At 38.2% G+C, this 17552-nt stretch overlaps 2 protein-coding genes across 3 annotated transcripts; one reads left to right on the top strand and one right to left on the bottom strand.

The window, feature by feature from the left end:
* Nucleotides 1-509: 509 nt before the first annotated feature.
* Nucleotides 510-8682, top strand: gsnb (gelsolin b). Its single transcript, NM_001089344.1, has 16 exons — nucleotides 510-572; nucleotides 3589-3785; nucleotides 3863-4017; nucleotides 4086-4244; nucleotides 4328-4477; nucleotides 5380-5469; nucleotides 5557-5689; nucleotides 5772-6076; nucleotides 6171-6304; nucleotides 6552-6642; nucleotides 6844-7014; nucleotides 7144-7318; nucleotides 7400-7521; nucleotides 8000-8077; nucleotides 8167-8227; nucleotides 8309-8682. Exons 2-16 carry the CDS (start codon nucleotides 3593-3595, stop codon nucleotides 8476-8478), a joined length of 2187 nt encoding a protein of 728 aa, NP_001082813.1. The 5' UTR covers nucleotides 510-572; nucleotides 3589-3592; the 3' UTR covers nucleotides 8479-8682.
* ttf1.6 (transcription termination factor 1, tandem duplicate 6) lies at nucleotides 8600-14997 on the bottom strand. Of its 2 annotated transcripts, none has more exons than XR_015492017.1 (9): nucleotides 14085-14997; nucleotides 13098-13283; nucleotides 12792-12870; nucleotides 12572-12696; nucleotides 12263-12470; nucleotides 12075-12161; nucleotides 11606-11959; nucleotides 9173-9805; nucleotides 8600-8940 (listed from the first exon to the last, which is right to left on the bottom strand). XR_015492017.1 is itself a non-coding variant. In XM_087254569.1 (9 exons), exons 1-9 carry the CDS (start codon nucleotides 14701-14703, stop codon nucleotides 8747-8749), a joined length of 1650 nt encoding a protein of 549 aa, XP_087110695.1. In that variant the 5' UTR covers nucleotides 14704-14997; the 3' UTR covers nucleotides 8600-8746. The 2 variants fall into 2 exon arrangements, 1 of the variants encoding a protein (XP_087110695.1); XM_087254569.1 differs by having other exon boundaries at nucleotides 9173-9258; nucleotides 11894-11959.
* Between the last annotated feature and the right edge of the window lie 2555 nt (nucleotides 14998-17552).

Genomic DNA, 17552 nt, shown 5'->3' with positions numbered 1-17552 from the left:
AATGGCACCACACACACACACACACACACACACACACACACACACACCAGATAAACGCGAGGAAAATAACATTCATTTCACTATAAAAGGATTATAATTTAAACAATTATTTAAAAGACCATTTCAATGTGGTCATGTCATTGGCCCATGAACATTTCCAGCTTGTTCTCAAACTATTTATACCTGTAACAGGCAATTCTATCATAAGTTAATGTCAAAACAGCTATCATAAGATTATCAATATGTGCCTCTTTTTGGATTCTCGGAAGCTATAGAAAAAATGTAAAACCGGAAAAACTTTGGGACTATCGTTTTTGTTTACATCCCTCATAATGGTTTATACAAATAGGGCTAATTAGACAAACTTGTGGTTTATCGCGTTCCCGAACTCTACACACTCCTGGAAGAAGAAATCATCCTCGACAGACGAAGGAGAGGCTTCATATGCAAATGAGCCAAACCTGTGAAAGGTGTCACACCCAGTACCTGCGGAAGCTCATTGCCTAAACACACTGCAGTCGTCCATCGCTGATCTGTTGATAACGCCATTCAAAAGAAGTTAAAAATAACAGGTATGCCTCATATGGTTCTTTTAAACCTATTTAGCTAGCGAAATTATTTTAATGTATGCTTTTTTAGCTAATAGGGAGCATCTTTAACTTGTTTCCTCGAGCATAATCGCAGTTAAGAGCATATACTATTACTGTTAATTATTTATTTTCTCCAAGCGTCCTCACCGTAAGCAGCCACAATTGGTTTAATGCATTAGGTAGAAGTAACTTGGTAAGTAACGTTATAAGTAACGTGTCTTGTGTGTGCGCAAAGAAAAAAAAGCTTGCCTTTTAATTTATTTTTTCATTATTCTAAAAATAATAATAATAATAAAATAAAAACATGATAATGTGCAAGTTGTTGTTATAATATAAAATGTACTACATCAGCTGAGCAACTTCACCTTTTGTCTATAACTGGAATGTCGTTGAGTGGCCAGTTGAGCATTGTTGTTCACCCCTTGCTAACTGAAAGAGACCTATGTTTTCTGGTGTATCATTTTACTGGGAGGGTGGGTGAGGTCTCCGCCTGGGGCCACGACCAGACTGGTCCACCTCATACCAGGAGAGCAGTTTGACTGAAGAAACACTGAACAAATTTATGATCTGCTTTTGTTCTTTCTGATGAATGCAGATAATCATCCCTGTAATGGGAAATAAAAACAATGTTCTCTTCCTTGTTTTGATATTATTAACCCTTGTGTACAGTTCAAATTTACTACCCTTTTGTTATGTTTGTGACTGTTTTGCCCCATTGACTTCCATTATAATGACATTTACTGATTGAAAAGCCATGTAATGCCATACCCTACTGAAAAATCCAGCTTAAACCAGCCTAGGCTGGTTGGCTGGTTTTAGCTGGTCGACCAGGCTGGTTTTAGAGGGGTTTTGGCAATTTCCTGGCTGGTTTCCAGCCATTTCCAGCCTGGTCTTAGCTGGTCAGGCTGGAAAATGACCAGCCTAATCCAGCTAAAACCAGCTTGACCAGCCTGGTTTAGGCTGGACTCCCAGCTTGGCTAGGCTGGACAAGCTGGTTTTAGCTGGTCATGTCCCAGCCTGACCAGCTAAGACCAGGCTGGAAATGTCTGGAAACCAGCCTGGAAGTGGCCAAAACCCCTCTAAAACCAGCCTTGTCGACCAGCTAAAACCAGCCAACCAGCCTAGGCTGGTTTAAGCTGGATTTTTCAGCAGGGATGCAAACCAAATAATCTAGTATTCTTGATTGTTGGTGTTTTTCCTTGTTGAGAAGAGATACAACTTTTAATTTCTAGTGTTGATCATCAGTTGGCAGCATTAACCCTATAGATGGGCCTGTGCAAAAAAGTTTCCTACTTTTATATGGACTTGAAGTAAAACAAGTTACTATGTAGTAAAACAACAAATTAGAGTGTGGAGTATAAATACACTTACTATGTTAACTATGTTCTGAGAGCTGAGGTGCTTATTTGTTTGTTTTTTCAAACATATCAAGTGTCTGAGTAAGTGTGCAATGGTCTCTCTTTCTTACACATGCACTATACTCCATAAAATTCTAAGAGAGAAACTAAGCTGTTTTCTTGTGATCAACAGTAAAAAGTTTTACCTCTTTGCAACAGGGAAATCTACCAACAATCAAGAATGCATGATTATATGATGTCATGGCTTTGCTATCAAAAAAAAAAAATTATTATGACGGAAGTAAATGGGGCAAAAAAGCCACCAATATAACGAAAGGGTAGTAAACTCGCTTAGAGGTAATTGTTGAATTTTTGAAGTATTTTCCCAAAATATGGGTCAAAATAAGATTAGTCATCAAAAATTATTCCATTTGGTGAAACTGAGAAAGTTGTGAACAGATTAAGACTCAAAAATCCCCCCAGAGTGAGCCTACTACCTGACAAAAGTCTTGTTGTCGATCCCAGTTGTAAGAGCAACAAGTAATAACTTGACTTCTAGTTGATCATTAGGAAAAGTAGCAGGAAGTAGATTTTTCCGATGAATCATCTGTTGAACTGCATCCCAATCATCACAAATACTGCAGAAGACCTACTGGAACCCGCATGGACCCAAGATTCTCACAGAAATCAGCCAAGTATGGTGAAGGAAAAAATCATGGTTTGGGGTTACATTCAGCATGCAAGAAATCTGCAGAGTGTATGGCAATATCAACAGCCTGAGGTTTCAAGACATTTGTGCTCCTTATTACATTACAAACCACAGGAGAGGGTTAATTTGTCAGCAGGATAGCGCTCCTCATACTTCAGCCTCCACATCAAAGTTCCTGAAAGCAAAGAAGGTCCAGGATTGGCCAGCCCAGTCACCAGATGTGAAGATTATTGAGCATGTCTGGGGTAAGATGGAGGAGGCATTAAAGATGAATCCAAAGAATCTTGATGAACTCTGGGAGTCCTGCAAGAACGCTTTCTTTGCCATTCCAGATGACTTTAATAAGTGATTTGAGTCATTGCAGAGATGTATAGATGCAGTCCTCCAAGCTCATGGGAGTCAAACACAATATTCATTGTTTTTCTACTGCACCATGACTTTATATTCTATACTGTACATTATTTCTGTTAAGTGACAAGACATTTGTCTAAGCAAAGTCAGACCTTACTGTCCTGATTAAATAATTAAAAATCAAGGCATGATCATATTTTATTTAGGTAAAATAAGCGTAATCTAGAGGTCTGCCTTTATTATAAACCACTTCTAATGCCAAATGATAATTATTTGTTGTTTCTAAAACTTGAATAGGCAACAAGACATTTGTCAGGTAGTGTACACTTTAAAACAAGCGAGCAAACTTGTTTCTTTTAAAGGAAATAGCTGACCTAAAAATAAAGTGAGTAAACCTGTTATCCTAACATTAAGTAAATGATTCATGTACAATAATAAAATTTAATTCAACTTATCATTTCCAAGTTGCAACTGGCTTAGTTACTTAAGTAAAGTCAACTTTTAAGATGCTTTTACCCACATTTTGTGTATGTGGAAAATGCCAGCATGCAAAATATGACTATTGTCTATAACCATCACAATGGCTTTTGTTTTCAAACAGAATCATGGTGCACCACCCAGAATTTGAGAAGGCAGGAAAGCAGACCGGCCTGCAGGTGTGGAGGATTGAAAACCTTGATTTGGTGCCTGTCCCTAAGAATCTTTATGGTGGGTTCTACACGGGTGATACATACCTCGTTCTCAACACCATCAAGCAAAACTCAGGCAATCTGCAATATGACCTTCATTTCTGGATTGGTGAGCATTCTGCTAAGTTGTGAGTTGTGAGTAAATGGTGTACATGTTTATTGAAACCCTGTGTATGACCATTGTAGGTGAAGCATGTACAGTTGACGAGAGTGGAGCAGCTGCTATCTTCACTGTCCAAATGGATGATTTCCTTGGAGGAAAACCCATCCAGTACAGAGAAGTCCAGGGATTTGAGTCAAAAACCTTTCTTGGCTACTTCAAATCCGGCATTAAATACATGGTGGGTAACGTTAGTACATTTACCATGCTTTGGTCAGTATTTAATTCCTCTTAAATAATCGTATTTAGCAAGGTGGAGTTGCCTCTGGATTCAAACACACGTCTGGTGCAGTAAATGTGAAGCGACTTCTCCATGTGAGTGGCAGGCGTGTTGTCCGGGCCACTGAGGTACCCATGAGCTGGGCTAGCTTCAACCAGGGTGATTGCTTCATCCTAAACCTTGGACAGGTGAAAGACGCCTTTTTTTCTTGATTGCTTTTTATTATTATGTCTCCCATTTATTCATGCTATTTCTCTTATTCTTCCATTAGGAAATATACCAGTGGTGCGGGTCCAAGTGTAACCAGTTTGAGAGACTGAAGGCCACCAGTATTTCCAAAGACATTCGTGATAATGAGTGTTGTGGGAGAGCAAAGCTTTTTGTATGCGAAGAAGGATCCGAAAATGATAAAATATTAGCGGTTAGTATAATTTAAAGTTGTACTTGATGTTACCATCCCCTTTTACACTGTGATACCACTAAATATGCAATTTCCAGACCAACTTTACCAGTAAATTAAAAAATGTTAAAGTCTAACGAGACTAAGGGCGTCCTCACACTATGTACAGTTGCCTAAAACCGGGCAGAAGCACACTTGTCCTTCCTCCCGTCTCCCCCGACAGCCCTCACATTACATTCGGGCCTGAGCACGCTTGGGTCATCGATGATGCGCTGTTCAGTAAGCGTTTTCGCTCAGCACAGTGATTTCTTTAGTCTTATCGTTTTAGTCGTTTGGGATGCAGTTAAACATTTCGCCGAACAGATCAGCCACCTTTGACACTCATAAAGTCTTCATGCTGCAGGAATTAGGAGGTTTGCTGAAGGTGCAGCTATCATGCAGTGAGGGCTTTGCGTCTTTAATAATCTACGACAGTTTGCGATTAATTAACAGTAAGAATGATTAATAAATCCATATCAAACAGTCCCGTAAAAGTCACATCTCATCTTCAGTTTCAGGCTCAGGCGCACTTGCATTCGCGCTGAGCCCAAGTGAACCGCGCTCTGGCACACCTCTTCCAACCAGGCTAGGGCCGGCCAAGTGAACTGTGCCTGAGTCCAAATCAGAGCACTCAGGCTTCTCAAATGATACGGGCCTGGGCACGGTTCGGATAGCATAGTGTGAGTACACCCTAAATGTTACAACTTTTTCAGCTTATAACAAGACTTCTAAAAGAATCATGCAAATGGTGCAGTGTTGGGGGTACTAAGCGAAGGGAATAGTTTGGGAATGTTGCGGGGGAACCCCTGATGCATTGTATTCCAGTCTTTAATATTCATTTAGTATTACATTCTGAGTTTAATGACTCTACAATATTTTGCCAGATTCTTGGACCAAAGCCTGATCTCCCTGACGCTCAGTCTGAAGACACCAAAACTGATGCATCCAACAGGAAATCAGCCAAACTGTATAAGGTAAACTTAGCTAAACTTTAGATTTTTATTACAAATGATCTTACAGACTCTACAGAATGGTTTATTCTGGTGGTCATTATTGCTTAGGTGTCAAATGCCAGTGGGAGCATGTCTGTGAGTTTGGTTTCTGAGGACAACCCCTTTTCCCAGAGTGACCTGCAGTCTGCTGACTGCTTTATCTTGGACCATGGTACCAATGGCAAGATATTTGTCTGGAAAGGTCAGCTCTTGACATGGTTCAAATTCATTCAAAATATGCAATTCGAGACATAATCAGTGCTCTTATTTCTTTAATAATGCAGGTAAAGAGGCTAATAAAGAGGAGCGGAGTGCAGGTATGAAAGCAGCAGAGGACTTCATCAGTCAAATGGGCTATCCTAAACACACTGAAGTCCAAATCATCCCTGAGAATGGAGAGACTCCTCTTTTCAAACAATTCTTCAAGTTCTGGCGTGACACGGACCAGTCAAAGGGTATGGGGCAAGCCTACGTGTCCAACAAAATTGCCAAGATCAAGAAAGTGCCCTTTGATGCATCGTCTTTGCATAAATCAGAGGCAATGGCTGCTCAGCATGGAATGGTAGATGATGGGAAGGGAGACAAAAAGGTAAAAGTGTGCTTTGCACTGATGTGAAAGATTGCAAATATTAATTGACTTTCTAGCATGATAATGAATGGACAACTGGTCTTGTTTTGGTAAGATCTGGCGTATTGAGGGATCAGATAAGGTTCCAGTGGATCCATCTATTTATGGGCAGTTCTATGGAGGAGATAGTTACATCATTCTGTACACCTACAAGCACAGCGGACGTCAGGGGCAGATTATATATATGTGGTAAGAGCTGCAAACCCAAGTCTGGAATCCATTCAGTCCTCTATGCATGTTGAACCTTGAAAACAAACAGAATTTTTAAGCATTTGGTCATAATCCATAGATCTTGTATATTTATGATATACAAGAATAAGTGGGTAACAAAACTCAGTAGTTTTTGTGTAGTATTCCTTAACCTCACTTTTGGTAGTCAACAAGATGAGTCTCAGTGTGAAGGTTCTTTAAATAGAGAGAATTGTTACATTCACAGGCAAGGAGAGGAGTCAAGTCAAGATGAGAAAGGAGCTTCTGCCATTCTGGCTGCCCAACTTGATGCAGAGCTTGGCGGGAGTGCTGTGCAGGTGATGTTTGCTGTATTTGGGTCTACCAAAATACAGACCAGAAGATTTCTTTTTTTTGTTCCATGACTAGCTGGTTTGGGTTTATTTATTTAGAACTGGACCCTGCAGAACAGTAGTCCACCAGGAGTTGATTTGGACACTCCTGATTTAGAACATCAAAAGAAGTAACTAATATCAGATTGAATGTGATTGTTTATTAAGGTGCGAGTAATTCAAGGAAAAGAACCTCTTCAACTCATGAGTATCTTTGGTGGGAAACCAATGGTGGTGTACATGGGGGGGACTTCACGCAAGGGTGGCCAATCAAAAGCTTCTGAAATCCGTCTTTTCCAAGTGCGTGCCAACCCTGCTGGCCACACACGGGCTGTTGAGGTGAGTCAAAATCAACATGCGTTTTCGGTATACAATTGTACAATGCAGTTCCCTTTTTTAATTGTTCTTCATTTAGAAGTTGTTGGTTTGGTTCCCCTAAACAAATGCTATTAATTTTGCCTGAAACAGGTTGATCCTGTGGCCTCCAGCCTGAACTCCAACGATGCCTTTGTTCTAGTGACTCCTTCAGGCTCTACACTGTGGCTAGGTCAGGGTACAAGTGATGCAGAAAAGAATGGAGCCGCGAAGCTTGGCAGCATTTTAGGAGTGACCCTTTCAGAGATATCAGAAGGAGCAGAAGGAGGTGGGCCTGCAGTCATTGTCAGGGGAGTGTTTTCATATATTCATTGAACACTTTTTTTTTTAAATTATGATTTCTACACAGATGTCTTCTGGACTGCTCTTGGGGGAAAAGCAGAGTATCGCACCTCTGAAAGGCTCAAAAACAAAATGGACAGCCATCCTCCCAGACTCTTTGCATGTTCCAACAAGACAGGACAACTCCTTGTGAGTTTCCATGTTGTCAAGAATGTAAAAATGAAAGGGGTGTAATGATACACTAATGCCATACACCAATCAACTGCTATACTCCTATTGAGTTCACATGAGCTTCAGATCACACGCAGAACAGGTTTAGTTTCAAAAATCTGTGGTTGTTTTAAACACATACTTTTGAAAACAAGGGTGTGTCAGCACACATTCTCTCCCTGACTGGGTTATCTGGATCGCTGTGTAGCCTTCATCAATCTTAGCTCATATGACCAGTGCTCAGAGACTGAGCTTGGTGGAAGGTGAGAGATTGCTAAGTGGGGGGGACATCAATTTGGTATGAGAGAATGTGGTTCAAACCGAATGGAGCATTCCACAGTCTTTACGATTCGGTTTGAATATTATTACACTCCTTAAAAACAATTGTAGTAACTAAGACAGAACAGTTTCTTATTCACTCTTTGCTTGCTTTCACAACTTTGTTTTCGCAATCTAGATTGAAGAGGTGCCAGGAGAGATGACTCAGGAAGACTTGGCTCCAGATGATGTCATGATCCTGGACACCTGGGATCAGGTAACCGGTTTAAAATAACACCAGTAATAAAATGTACTCCAAAGTATAAACAGGCGATTGACTTTCATACTCAAATTATGGTCCCCAAGGTCTTTGTTTGGATTGGAAATGAAGCAAATGAAGATGAAAAGAGTGAAGCTTTAACTTTAGGTAAGCAGAACACAATTTTTCACTGATGTTTGGTAAATTTTCACCAGCTTACCATGCATCTCTTTACATTTCTCAATTTAGCGGCCAAATACATCGAATCAGATCCTGCCGGTAGGGATAAGAGAACCCCTATTGTTACAGTGAAGCAGGGTTTTGAACTTCCCACCTTTACAGGCTGGTTCTTGGGGTGGGATCATGACTTCTGGAGTTCTGACCCACTGCATCGGGCCATGGCTGGTCTGAAAATGTAATTGGATTGATCTACTGTAACACCAAGATGACTAAATGCTGTATGCTGCCCATTGTTTACCTTTTTCATCCATGTTTGATACCCGTCTATGGAAAATCTAAACATGTTTCTTGTCGAAATCCTTTTAAAATGCATTAGAACTTGAATTTATTTACTGATCAACTCATTGAAAAACACAAGAATAAAAAAAAATATATGTACAACCTAAAATTTTCTTTAAGTCACTGGAATATTTAGATTGACTTCTCACAATTCATCTATACAGCTGATTAAGACGAGTGGTTGTTTTCTTGCTGGCCAGTCTGTTCATCATCGTCACAGCACTCATCCTCATTAATGTCTTGAAAAATATCTGCTAGCCGGAAGCTGTTCATCTGGTCAACCGTAAGTTCATCATCATCAAGATCTTTGCACTCTTTTACCAGACCTGGCAAAGTGTTCTCGTAGAGAAAGTCAACAATGTCTGAAAGAAAACAACACAGACATTCAATAAAAGGCTATTTAAACTTCATTTTTTTATATCAAATTTTTAATTTTACACCAACAAAATGTCCTGAGATTTCAAGTTGTTTACAAGACTATGTTGAGTCTCTAAACCAATTATTTGATTAGATTTTTTGCTACTTGAGTGTCTATGGAATGTACTATGGAGAACAAAAGAATGCAGTGGTCCATCTATAAAGTAAAACGCCTACCTCCAAAACACTTGTTTTGCCAATCTGGCACATAGCAGACTTTAAGCTGGTGCCACCTTGATTGAGCATATGCTGGAGGGACATCCCTATGAGACAAAGAGGACAAAGATGTGACGCCAAGCATGTTTACACCAGCAGCTGCATTATCATGCCTGAACAAGCAGGTGCACCATTATAGTAACTTGCTGGCAACTGGAATAATAATGTAACCTGTGCAACCGGGCTCAGATGCCAATTACCCCTACCTAATGAACTATACGTGTTTTTCAGCCACAGATAAACTTCCAGTTAATGATTACATTAATGTGACAGCCCTAATTTTTTTGTCATTTATTTTATTTATTAGTATTATTTAAAACCTATATCAAACAATTTCTCACTTTTTAAAAGGCTCAAAGAATGCTTAAAAACCTGTAAAAATTGACTTCCATAGTAGGATAAACAAATACAACTGAAGTTGAAAGTCGATTGAAATTGTTTCCAGCTTTCTTTAAAATATCTTTTGCGTTCAACACAAGAAAGTAAAACAGTTTTGGAACATGTGAAGGTGAGTAAATGACAATTTTCATTTTTGGGTGAACTATCCCTTTAATGGTAATGAGGGTCATTTTTTAAGAGTCGACTCGTTTGACTCTGAAGAATCGTAAAGTCTTTCTTATCTGTTTCCATACTTAAAAGTACTCCCTTGTTCGCTGGCCTGGTCACCTTTTTAACCCAAAACGATGATATAACCACTGACTTTTATGGTAGGTGTTTTTTTTTTTCTTTCTTCTATTTAAGTTAATAGTTACCGGTTTATAACATACTTCAAAATATCTTCTTTTGTGTTCAACAAAAATAAGTGTTTTTACTTAAAAGGTTTGGAAGCACTTTAAGCAAAGCTCATTTTTATTTTTGGGTTAATCCATAAACATTAAAGCTTTTGATCTACAATAAACACATCAACTAAAAATTTACTATTTTGTATATACCACATTTATTATTAATTAAAATACAATATTTCTTGCTTAATTTTGACAATATTTGAAAAATTGGATTTAGCTGAGTACCAATGCAGGTAGCAGTTCATAACTTCAAGGAAATGTAACAAAATCACGATATCATAGTACAATATTGTGGCAGCAAAGTTCCTTGATTATTGTGCTGGAATGATTGCATAGTTCCTATCCATATCTGCTTTAAAAGTAGCAACTTTTCATTTTTGTAGGTCACAGAAATCAATGTAACTACAGAAGAGTCAGGCTTTAAAGGGCCATGAAACCCCCTCGTTTCAGCAGGGTGTTTTCACACCTCTACTTTGAAAAAAGTCAGAAAAGTGGGCGTGTCCAGCTCTGTTTAGGGGGGAGTGTAGTGGGACTAGAGGAACTAAAGTGGGAGGGTGTGGGAGTGTCTATTTGGGCACGCGCGAGTTTCAGAGTCAAAATACACACACACAGGAGAAAGTGATGGTGTTTGACCAACATGGACATCTGTAGTCGAATTATTTGCCAAATTATTAAATGGTGGACTTTAACTGCAGTTTGGCTCTTTGATTCAGGGAATTCATTCATGCCCCTCGCGACAAACGAGATATTTGATTCGAGGAACTGCTCTAAGCGTGTATTTTTCATGCAATGTTTGATACCGCACGGCGAATGAGAGAAAAAAAAACCCTCAGCATTTCCCGGAAACTTAGATGCACACGGCAGGTAGCGTCAGAAAGCCGCGCGTGTTATTCCGGTCACAAAATGCGGTGAAAACCCTACACGAGGTTAAAGTATGGTTGTGGTGCTAACATGTTTACACTCGGTGCAATAGTTAACTTAGTTCGATACGAACAAACTGAATAAACAAAGGAGCACTGGTCGCTCTCTTACCAAATCTGTAGAGACAGAACAATCACCAGCAACTAGAGCCGCGTCTTTATTAAGAGGAGACTACAAGCCAATCCGGATCTCAGGTAAACAATAATCCTCCTTAGACACGTAAGTTATTGTTGTCGAGCGTCGCGTACACTGTTAATTCTCACGTGACTCCAGATGAGCTCTCACAGAGAGAAAAAGAAAACAAAACTTAACGGCAGCAAACTATAAAAGCAACACTTCATGCTTGTTTTGCCAACACAACGTGGCGTCTCTGTCGTGTAAACACGATGACACTAATGAATATTAATGAAGTTGCACAATAGAGCGCGCTGATTGGTTTGAACCAAGCCTTACTCATGCATTAATGCAGCACACTGTAAGACGTAATAAGACACACTCTGGCACAGACGCCCAGTCTGCACGCTGGAATCAACGCTATTATGTCATGACCGTGACGCAGCTTCAAAAATTTGTTTCAAACCGGAAGTACGAATTTGCTTGAAATAACGCAAAAACAACCAATTTACACTTTTTAGTGAAATATAGGTGTCCTAATAGTGTTTTTAGCAGTGTGGGACACATATACGACTGTCAACAGCTCAAAAGATGTGTTTTGGTGTTTCGTGACCCTTTAAATAAGATAATTAACAAAACACTTTGGTGATTTTTGAATTAGATGCTAACGATCTAATCAGATTCAATTATCTATTCTAAGCTAAAAGTGCTCATGCCAGACTTGAAGACTAGCAGAATGGATTAAAACTGTTTAACTCTCAGGGACTTGTAAAATAAGCCTATTGTTCCTTTAAAAATGGCAAGAATCGGCCTGAAAATGATGGATATATTGTCCCAAATACACTCAGTAAATAATTCTCACCCAAAAACAGCTGTAAGATGCTCCCAGTCAACATCCACAACATCCTCCACTTGCATTTCATACATCCTGTGTCAAAACATCATTATTACAACACTATTACTATTTTAAGTACAATTCAGGCAGTGAAAAACGTGTTAAGATAACGCAAGCAATCCTAGCACGTGAAAGCAAGATTTCTTACGCTCTAATGAGTTTGATTTTGGCCTCCTGAGCTTTCCTTCCTCTAAATGTAATCCCTGAGGACATCCGGGAAGCTAGTATGGACATCCTAAGAGGTCAAAAAGGAAAATCAGGACAAAGTTGACCATAAAAAAAGAAGATAATATAAAATGCAAGAAAAAACAACACAATATACAAGTGCTCTCTTACCATTTATCTCTGCATTTGGTCCAGCATCGAGTTTTTACCTTCTCAGCAATTTTGGACCAGGGTAATGCTTGGTACAGTATTTCTCTACTGACTCTTTTTGGTTTCTTTTTTTTGGGGTTTGCAGACTTCAGCACAGATACAACATGGTCACGCACAGCCCTTAAAAGCCTCTGCACCTCATTTGTAGTCCACGGTCCCCTTATTTTACCTGTTTGATGATGAATAATGATGATATAAAAATCTGTAAACAACCTGCAATCGACAGCATAGTTGACAAATGTGAGAAGACGTTCAATGAATTAGACTTACTAAGGTGTGAAAACCGCTTCTCAAGGGAGTAAGAACTTCGATCTGTCTTGTCAGAAATCTTTTTCCAGTCTGGACCATATAGTGTATAATACTTAAGCAGTGATTTTTCTTCTTCTTCAGTAAAACTTTTGAGAAAAGGAAGAAATTAGTTAAGTAAGGAACAAAATTTAAAGCAGGGCAGAACTATGATATGATTATGTAAATATTATATTTTACTTACTTTCCCTTTTTGTTTCTATCATCATAAATCTTCGTTCCACGGGTGTAAACATCATGACAAGGCCTGGGAATTCCTTCCGCTGTTTTTATTTAAAAAAAAAAGAAGATCTTTGTTAAACAACCAAATTTCACATTTTTTTATAATGTTCAAAGAATATTTAAGTGTTTATTAATGGGTTACTTCACTCAAAATGCTTAATTCATCACTACTCACTTTAAAGGTCTACTAAATGTAAATTTATTTTCATAAAATAAACAAGCTATATTAATTTTTTAAAAATCTATAGAAAAGGTTAAAAACACTCACCAATCTTTACAAAAAAACTGTACTTCCTTTTCAAATTTGCCAGAGTTTGGGATTCTTTAGGGAATCGTTTGGGATGAAAGAGCTTGATGGCATCTTTCACTCCTGTGAGAGCCAGAAAGTTGCTTACGTTCTGTCTTAACCTCTCATTTTCTGCAGTAGAAAATCTTCCATGTCTCAGTTCGATGCCTGTAAGAGAAAAAGGCAAAACATGCAACTAAAAAATTCTCTGAAATTATGCTTTATGCTAGACAGCATGGTAATCATGTGCAACAGCTCTGGTGGAGATTCCTGCAGTCAGCATGGCATTTGCATGCTCCCTCAAAACTTGTGATATATGTGACTTGTGATGTCATTATGCTGTACGATAAAGCTGTGTATTTTAAACTGGCCTTTTGTTGTGGCCAGCCTAAGCCACACCTGTGCAATAATCATGCTGTCTAATAACCAACTTACTATGCCACACCTATGTGGTGGACAGATTAGTTTTATATCTATTTATATAAGTTTTATATATACACATTACACACTAGGCATGGAACGGTAACAGTTTTCAACGCACACCATGGTTTGGAAAAGTCAAAGTTTTAAAACTAACAAGCTTTTCTGCTATATCGGTCCTACGGTATATGTAAAATGTTTTATTTATGTTTTTTTTTAAGGACAACAGTATCCCCAGCAGAAATGATATCTAAAAATGCCAATACAACATTAAATTGTAAAGAAATATGCGTTTTCAAAACTAATGAAGACTGCAGAAGTCAATGATTTATTTAAACTATTTAGCCTGACATGTTTACTGTTATAAATTATTTAAAATGTTTCTTGAAATAAAACATGTTGTGTTCAAAAGGCAAAAAAAAAAGTTTTTGTTTTTTACTTAGAGATTTAAAAAGAGCAGTAATCACGAAACCTTCAAACCGTGGTATTTTTATGCAAGGTTATCATACCTCCCATACCTAATACACACATTCAACAGAATCAGCTTACCTTGTTTTCTGAATTCCTTGAACCTTGGCAGGTCAATCCTGATCATTTTATTGATATCACGTGCGCTTCGGGATGCTAATGTGATTTTAGGGCAAAATTGATTCAGTTCATCCAAAGCATTTAAATCAACTAGAGGTTCATCTGAGAGTAGTTGCTTCGTCTTGCGTGTTTTAGTACCCATCATTATATCAAGAAGACCCCTTTCATGATCACTCGTGTTTGGCTCATCCTCATGCTCTCTCCTGATTTCAGTCTGTTGTTTTGCCATGTCTTCACAGTTTGTCTGTTTCAGTTTTTCTCTCATTTTCTTTCTTTTAGAAGTCTTCCCTTCCCTTGAACCCTGAAGCTCTTGTGTTTGTGCTTCATGCTGATTTGAGACACCATCATCCATCACTGAAGTGTCGCCTTCATCATCTAGCTTTCTTCTTTTCTTTATTTGCAAATTACTATCCGTTTCCTTAATACTGTTTCTCATCTTCTCCTTCTTTTTAAGGCGTTTCTCAGCCTGTTCCTGTGGACTTTTAGTGAGTTCATGCTGCTTTGTAGGTTTACTTCTCTTTTTCTTTACCTTTTCCCCATCAACGCGGGCATTACTCGAAAGTGACGGCATTTCATCCATAGTAAGTTAATAATCTTTAAAAAGTTTAAATCATGACGAAACAAACATAAAATCCAGTTTCTCCAAAACGAATACTGTAAGAACTTCTGGCGACTCCTTGCACGTGTGTCGCTAATTTCACGTCATGAGCACAAACAACACACCAAACACATCACCACAGGAACGACGCTACGAATATATGTTAAGCTTTACTCTTATGCTATACGTTATATTATCTTTAGATTGTTCTACACCTGAAACATTTAGCGGAATGTTTACTAACCGCACTTTTCCTCCTGTACTTCTTCACGGATTAGTCTGCGATCTTCTCAGCGACATCACTATACTGCCACCTGTCGGTCAGAAAAGTCATTACATAAATAAGACAATAAGTAAGTAAATGTATGCAATTCCAAATCCAGATTCAGAAAGGGCAGGTATGTTTACACGAGGTATTTTCTTTTGAGACTGAAGCTTCAACAGTGCAACAGAATGATGGTGACAATTGTAATGGAAATTCATTTTTATTTAAACATGTGTAGTGGAAACTTACAGCAGAAACAGCGAAGCACTTCATGCACGTACAGAATGGGCCTTATTAGGATTTGACCTTGCAAGCAGTACAAACCAGATAAAAGGGTGAACACACTTGACTTCAGTGTCCCACTCTGCAAAAACTGTTGTTGCTGTATGACTGTGACCTTCTTTGCAAAGAATAAAACTTTGAAAAGACATCCCGGGTAAGACTTTGTTTCTTGACCACAGAGAGCGCCTCTTTAAAGAAAACTGCCACTACACAATACACACATACTAAAGGAAAAATAGGCTGAAAATAAGCTATACAAACTAACAAATGGGGTGACACGGTGGCTAAGTGGTTAGCACTGTTGCCTCACAGCAAGAAGGTCGCTGGTTCGAGCCTCAGCTGGGTCAGTTGGCATTTCTGTGTGGAGTTTTCATGTTCTCCCTGTGGGTTTCCTCCGGGTGCTCTGGTTTCCCCCACAGTGCAAAGACATAAGCTATAGGTGGAGTGGGTAAGCTGAATTGTCCGTAGTGTATGAGTGTGAATGGGTGTTTTCCAGTAATGGGCTGCAGCTGGAAGGGCATACGCAGTGTACAACATTAGCTGGATAAGTTGGTGGTTCATGCTGCTGTGGTGGCCCCTGATTAATAAAGGGACTAAGCTGAAGGAATGAATGAACAAACAAACCAAAATCCTCTAATAACATATATAAATGTCTTGCTTTTTGACTTTTCATCTCTCTTAATGTCTTCAAATATGTGACAAATTCTTCTTTAAACACCACTAGTATGGGGTAATTTGAAAAATTTTCATTTATGAATAAAACATTTTAATGATAGCCTATCCACAAATTATTTAGGGCAGCACTGTTGCACAGTGGGGAGTACAATTGCCTCACAGCAAGAAAGTCGCTGATTCGAGCCTTGGCTGGGTCAGTTGGCATTTCTGTGTGGAGTTTGTATGTTCTCCCCGTGTTCGAGTGGGTTTTCTCCGGGTGCTCCGGTTTCCCCCACAGTCCAAAAACATGCGGTATACAGTGGGTGAAATGTCCATAGTGTATGTGTGTGAATGAGTGTATAAGGATGTTTTCCAGTGATGGGTTGCAACTGGAAGGGCATCCGCTGTGTAAACCATATGCTGGATAAGTTGGCGGTTCATTCCGCTGTGGCGACCTCAGATTAATAAACGAATTAAGCTGAAAAGAAAATGAATTATTTATTATATAAGACATTTTTTTATCCTTAAACACTTTTAGATACTTTATCCTTAAACCCAACTTAGTCATTTCCCACAAGAAGATAAGTGTTACAGATATTTTATGTTGAAACTAATACTTTGTTTCAATATCTAAATGACAAAACTGGCATATATTTGTGTCTTCAGCATAAAATTTTTATCCGAAGAAATTTTTTTACATGATAAATAAGATTCATAATTATAAAGTGCACATCTTTACATTTTTTTATTTCATTTTTAATCTTATAACATTTTAACAGTACAAAAAATATACATGCCAGGGGTTAAGAGAGCATAAATCAAATACAAATATACAAAATGTTGATATGTAATAATCAAATAAATACATTGTAGAGTTCGCAAAGTTTTAAAGTGCGTAGGGCTTTCTTATTTAGAGAGTCTTTGACACTACTAATATACAAGCATAATTCAGTCATCAACACCTTAAAATTTGGTTTCTTATTGGTAAATTTACATTTATGAATGTAAAATTTTGTCAGCAAAATAATTTAACTAATTAAATAAAAACAATTTTCCTCTTGATTACGGTACATAAAAAAGCCAAAAAGTACATTTTCCCACAACAATGACAGAGGTTTAGAACACTGTAATGTGTTATTAATACATTTTTGCACCTCACTCCATAAGTTGACTGAGTATGCGCAATGCCAAAATAAGTGTAAAGCAGTCTCCTCATATTCATTACAAAAATACAATTTACATCAATCCTACTATTAAATTTTTGTAAATAATGTTTTGCTGGATAAAATCTGTGGAGAAGTTTACAGGATATTTCTTTAATTTTATTTCTAACATGATATTTCTGTGGTAACAGCCACACTTTTTTTCCAGCAAATCAGTTGATCCTTTAATAAAGACATCCAATAAGATTCAATATAAGGTACAGCAATAAGTTCTCTTTAGAAACGGGTACGGATAGTATTATTACTCTTGATATATATAGTAAAACAGGTTTTGCCAACATATGATTAGTGATATCAAAAGACGATGCATCAAAAGCATGAACTTGATTAAAACATTCAGGATTAATGTCCAAAAACATATCTATGTGTTTCCTGTTATTTTACAAGAGTAGAGAGTGATGCACTGC

The sequence above is a fragment of the Danio rerio genome, chromosome 5 (genome assembly GCF_052040795.2).
Source record: "Danio rerio strain M-AB ecotype USA chromosome 5, GRCz13ab, whole genome shotgun sequence".
NCBI lineage: Eukaryota > Metazoa > Chordata > Actinopteri > Cypriniformes > Danionidae > Danio > Danio rerio.
The sequence above is the reverse complement of the archived record's forward strand: the minus strand, read 5'-3'. Positions and strand labels throughout refer to the sequence as shown.

What these genes read in the sequence shown, in the direction of transcription:
- gsnb (NM_001089344.1), top strand. Translation starts at nt 3,593, where the DNA reads ATGGTGCACCACCCAGAATTTGAGAAGGCAGGAAAGCAGACCGGCCTG. An exon ending in TCATCCTAAACCTTGGACAG is followed by an intron (nt 4,245 to 4,327) that starts GTGAAAGACGCC and finishes TTCTTCCATTAG; the next exon opens with GAAATATACCAGTGGTGCGG. An exon ending in ATCAGAAGGAGCAGAAGGAG is followed by an intron (nt 7,319 to 7,399) that starts GTGGGCCTGCAG and finishes ATTTCTACACAG; the next exon opens with ATGTCTTCTGGACTGCTCTT.
- ttf1.6 (XM_087254569.1), bottom strand. Translation starts at nt 14,703, where the DNA reads ATGGATGAAATGCCGTCACTTTCGAGTAATGCCCGCGTTGATGGGGAA. An exon ending in CAGTTTTTTTGTAAAGATTG is followed by an intron (nt 12,871 to 13,097) that starts GTGAGTGTTTTT and finishes AAATAAAAACAG; the next exon opens with CGGAAGGAATTCCCAGGCCT. An exon ending in GAAGCGGTTTTCACACCTTA is followed by an intron (nt 12,471 to 12,571) that starts GTAAGTCTAATT and finishes ATCATCAAACAG; the next exon opens with GTAAAATAAGGGGACCGTGG.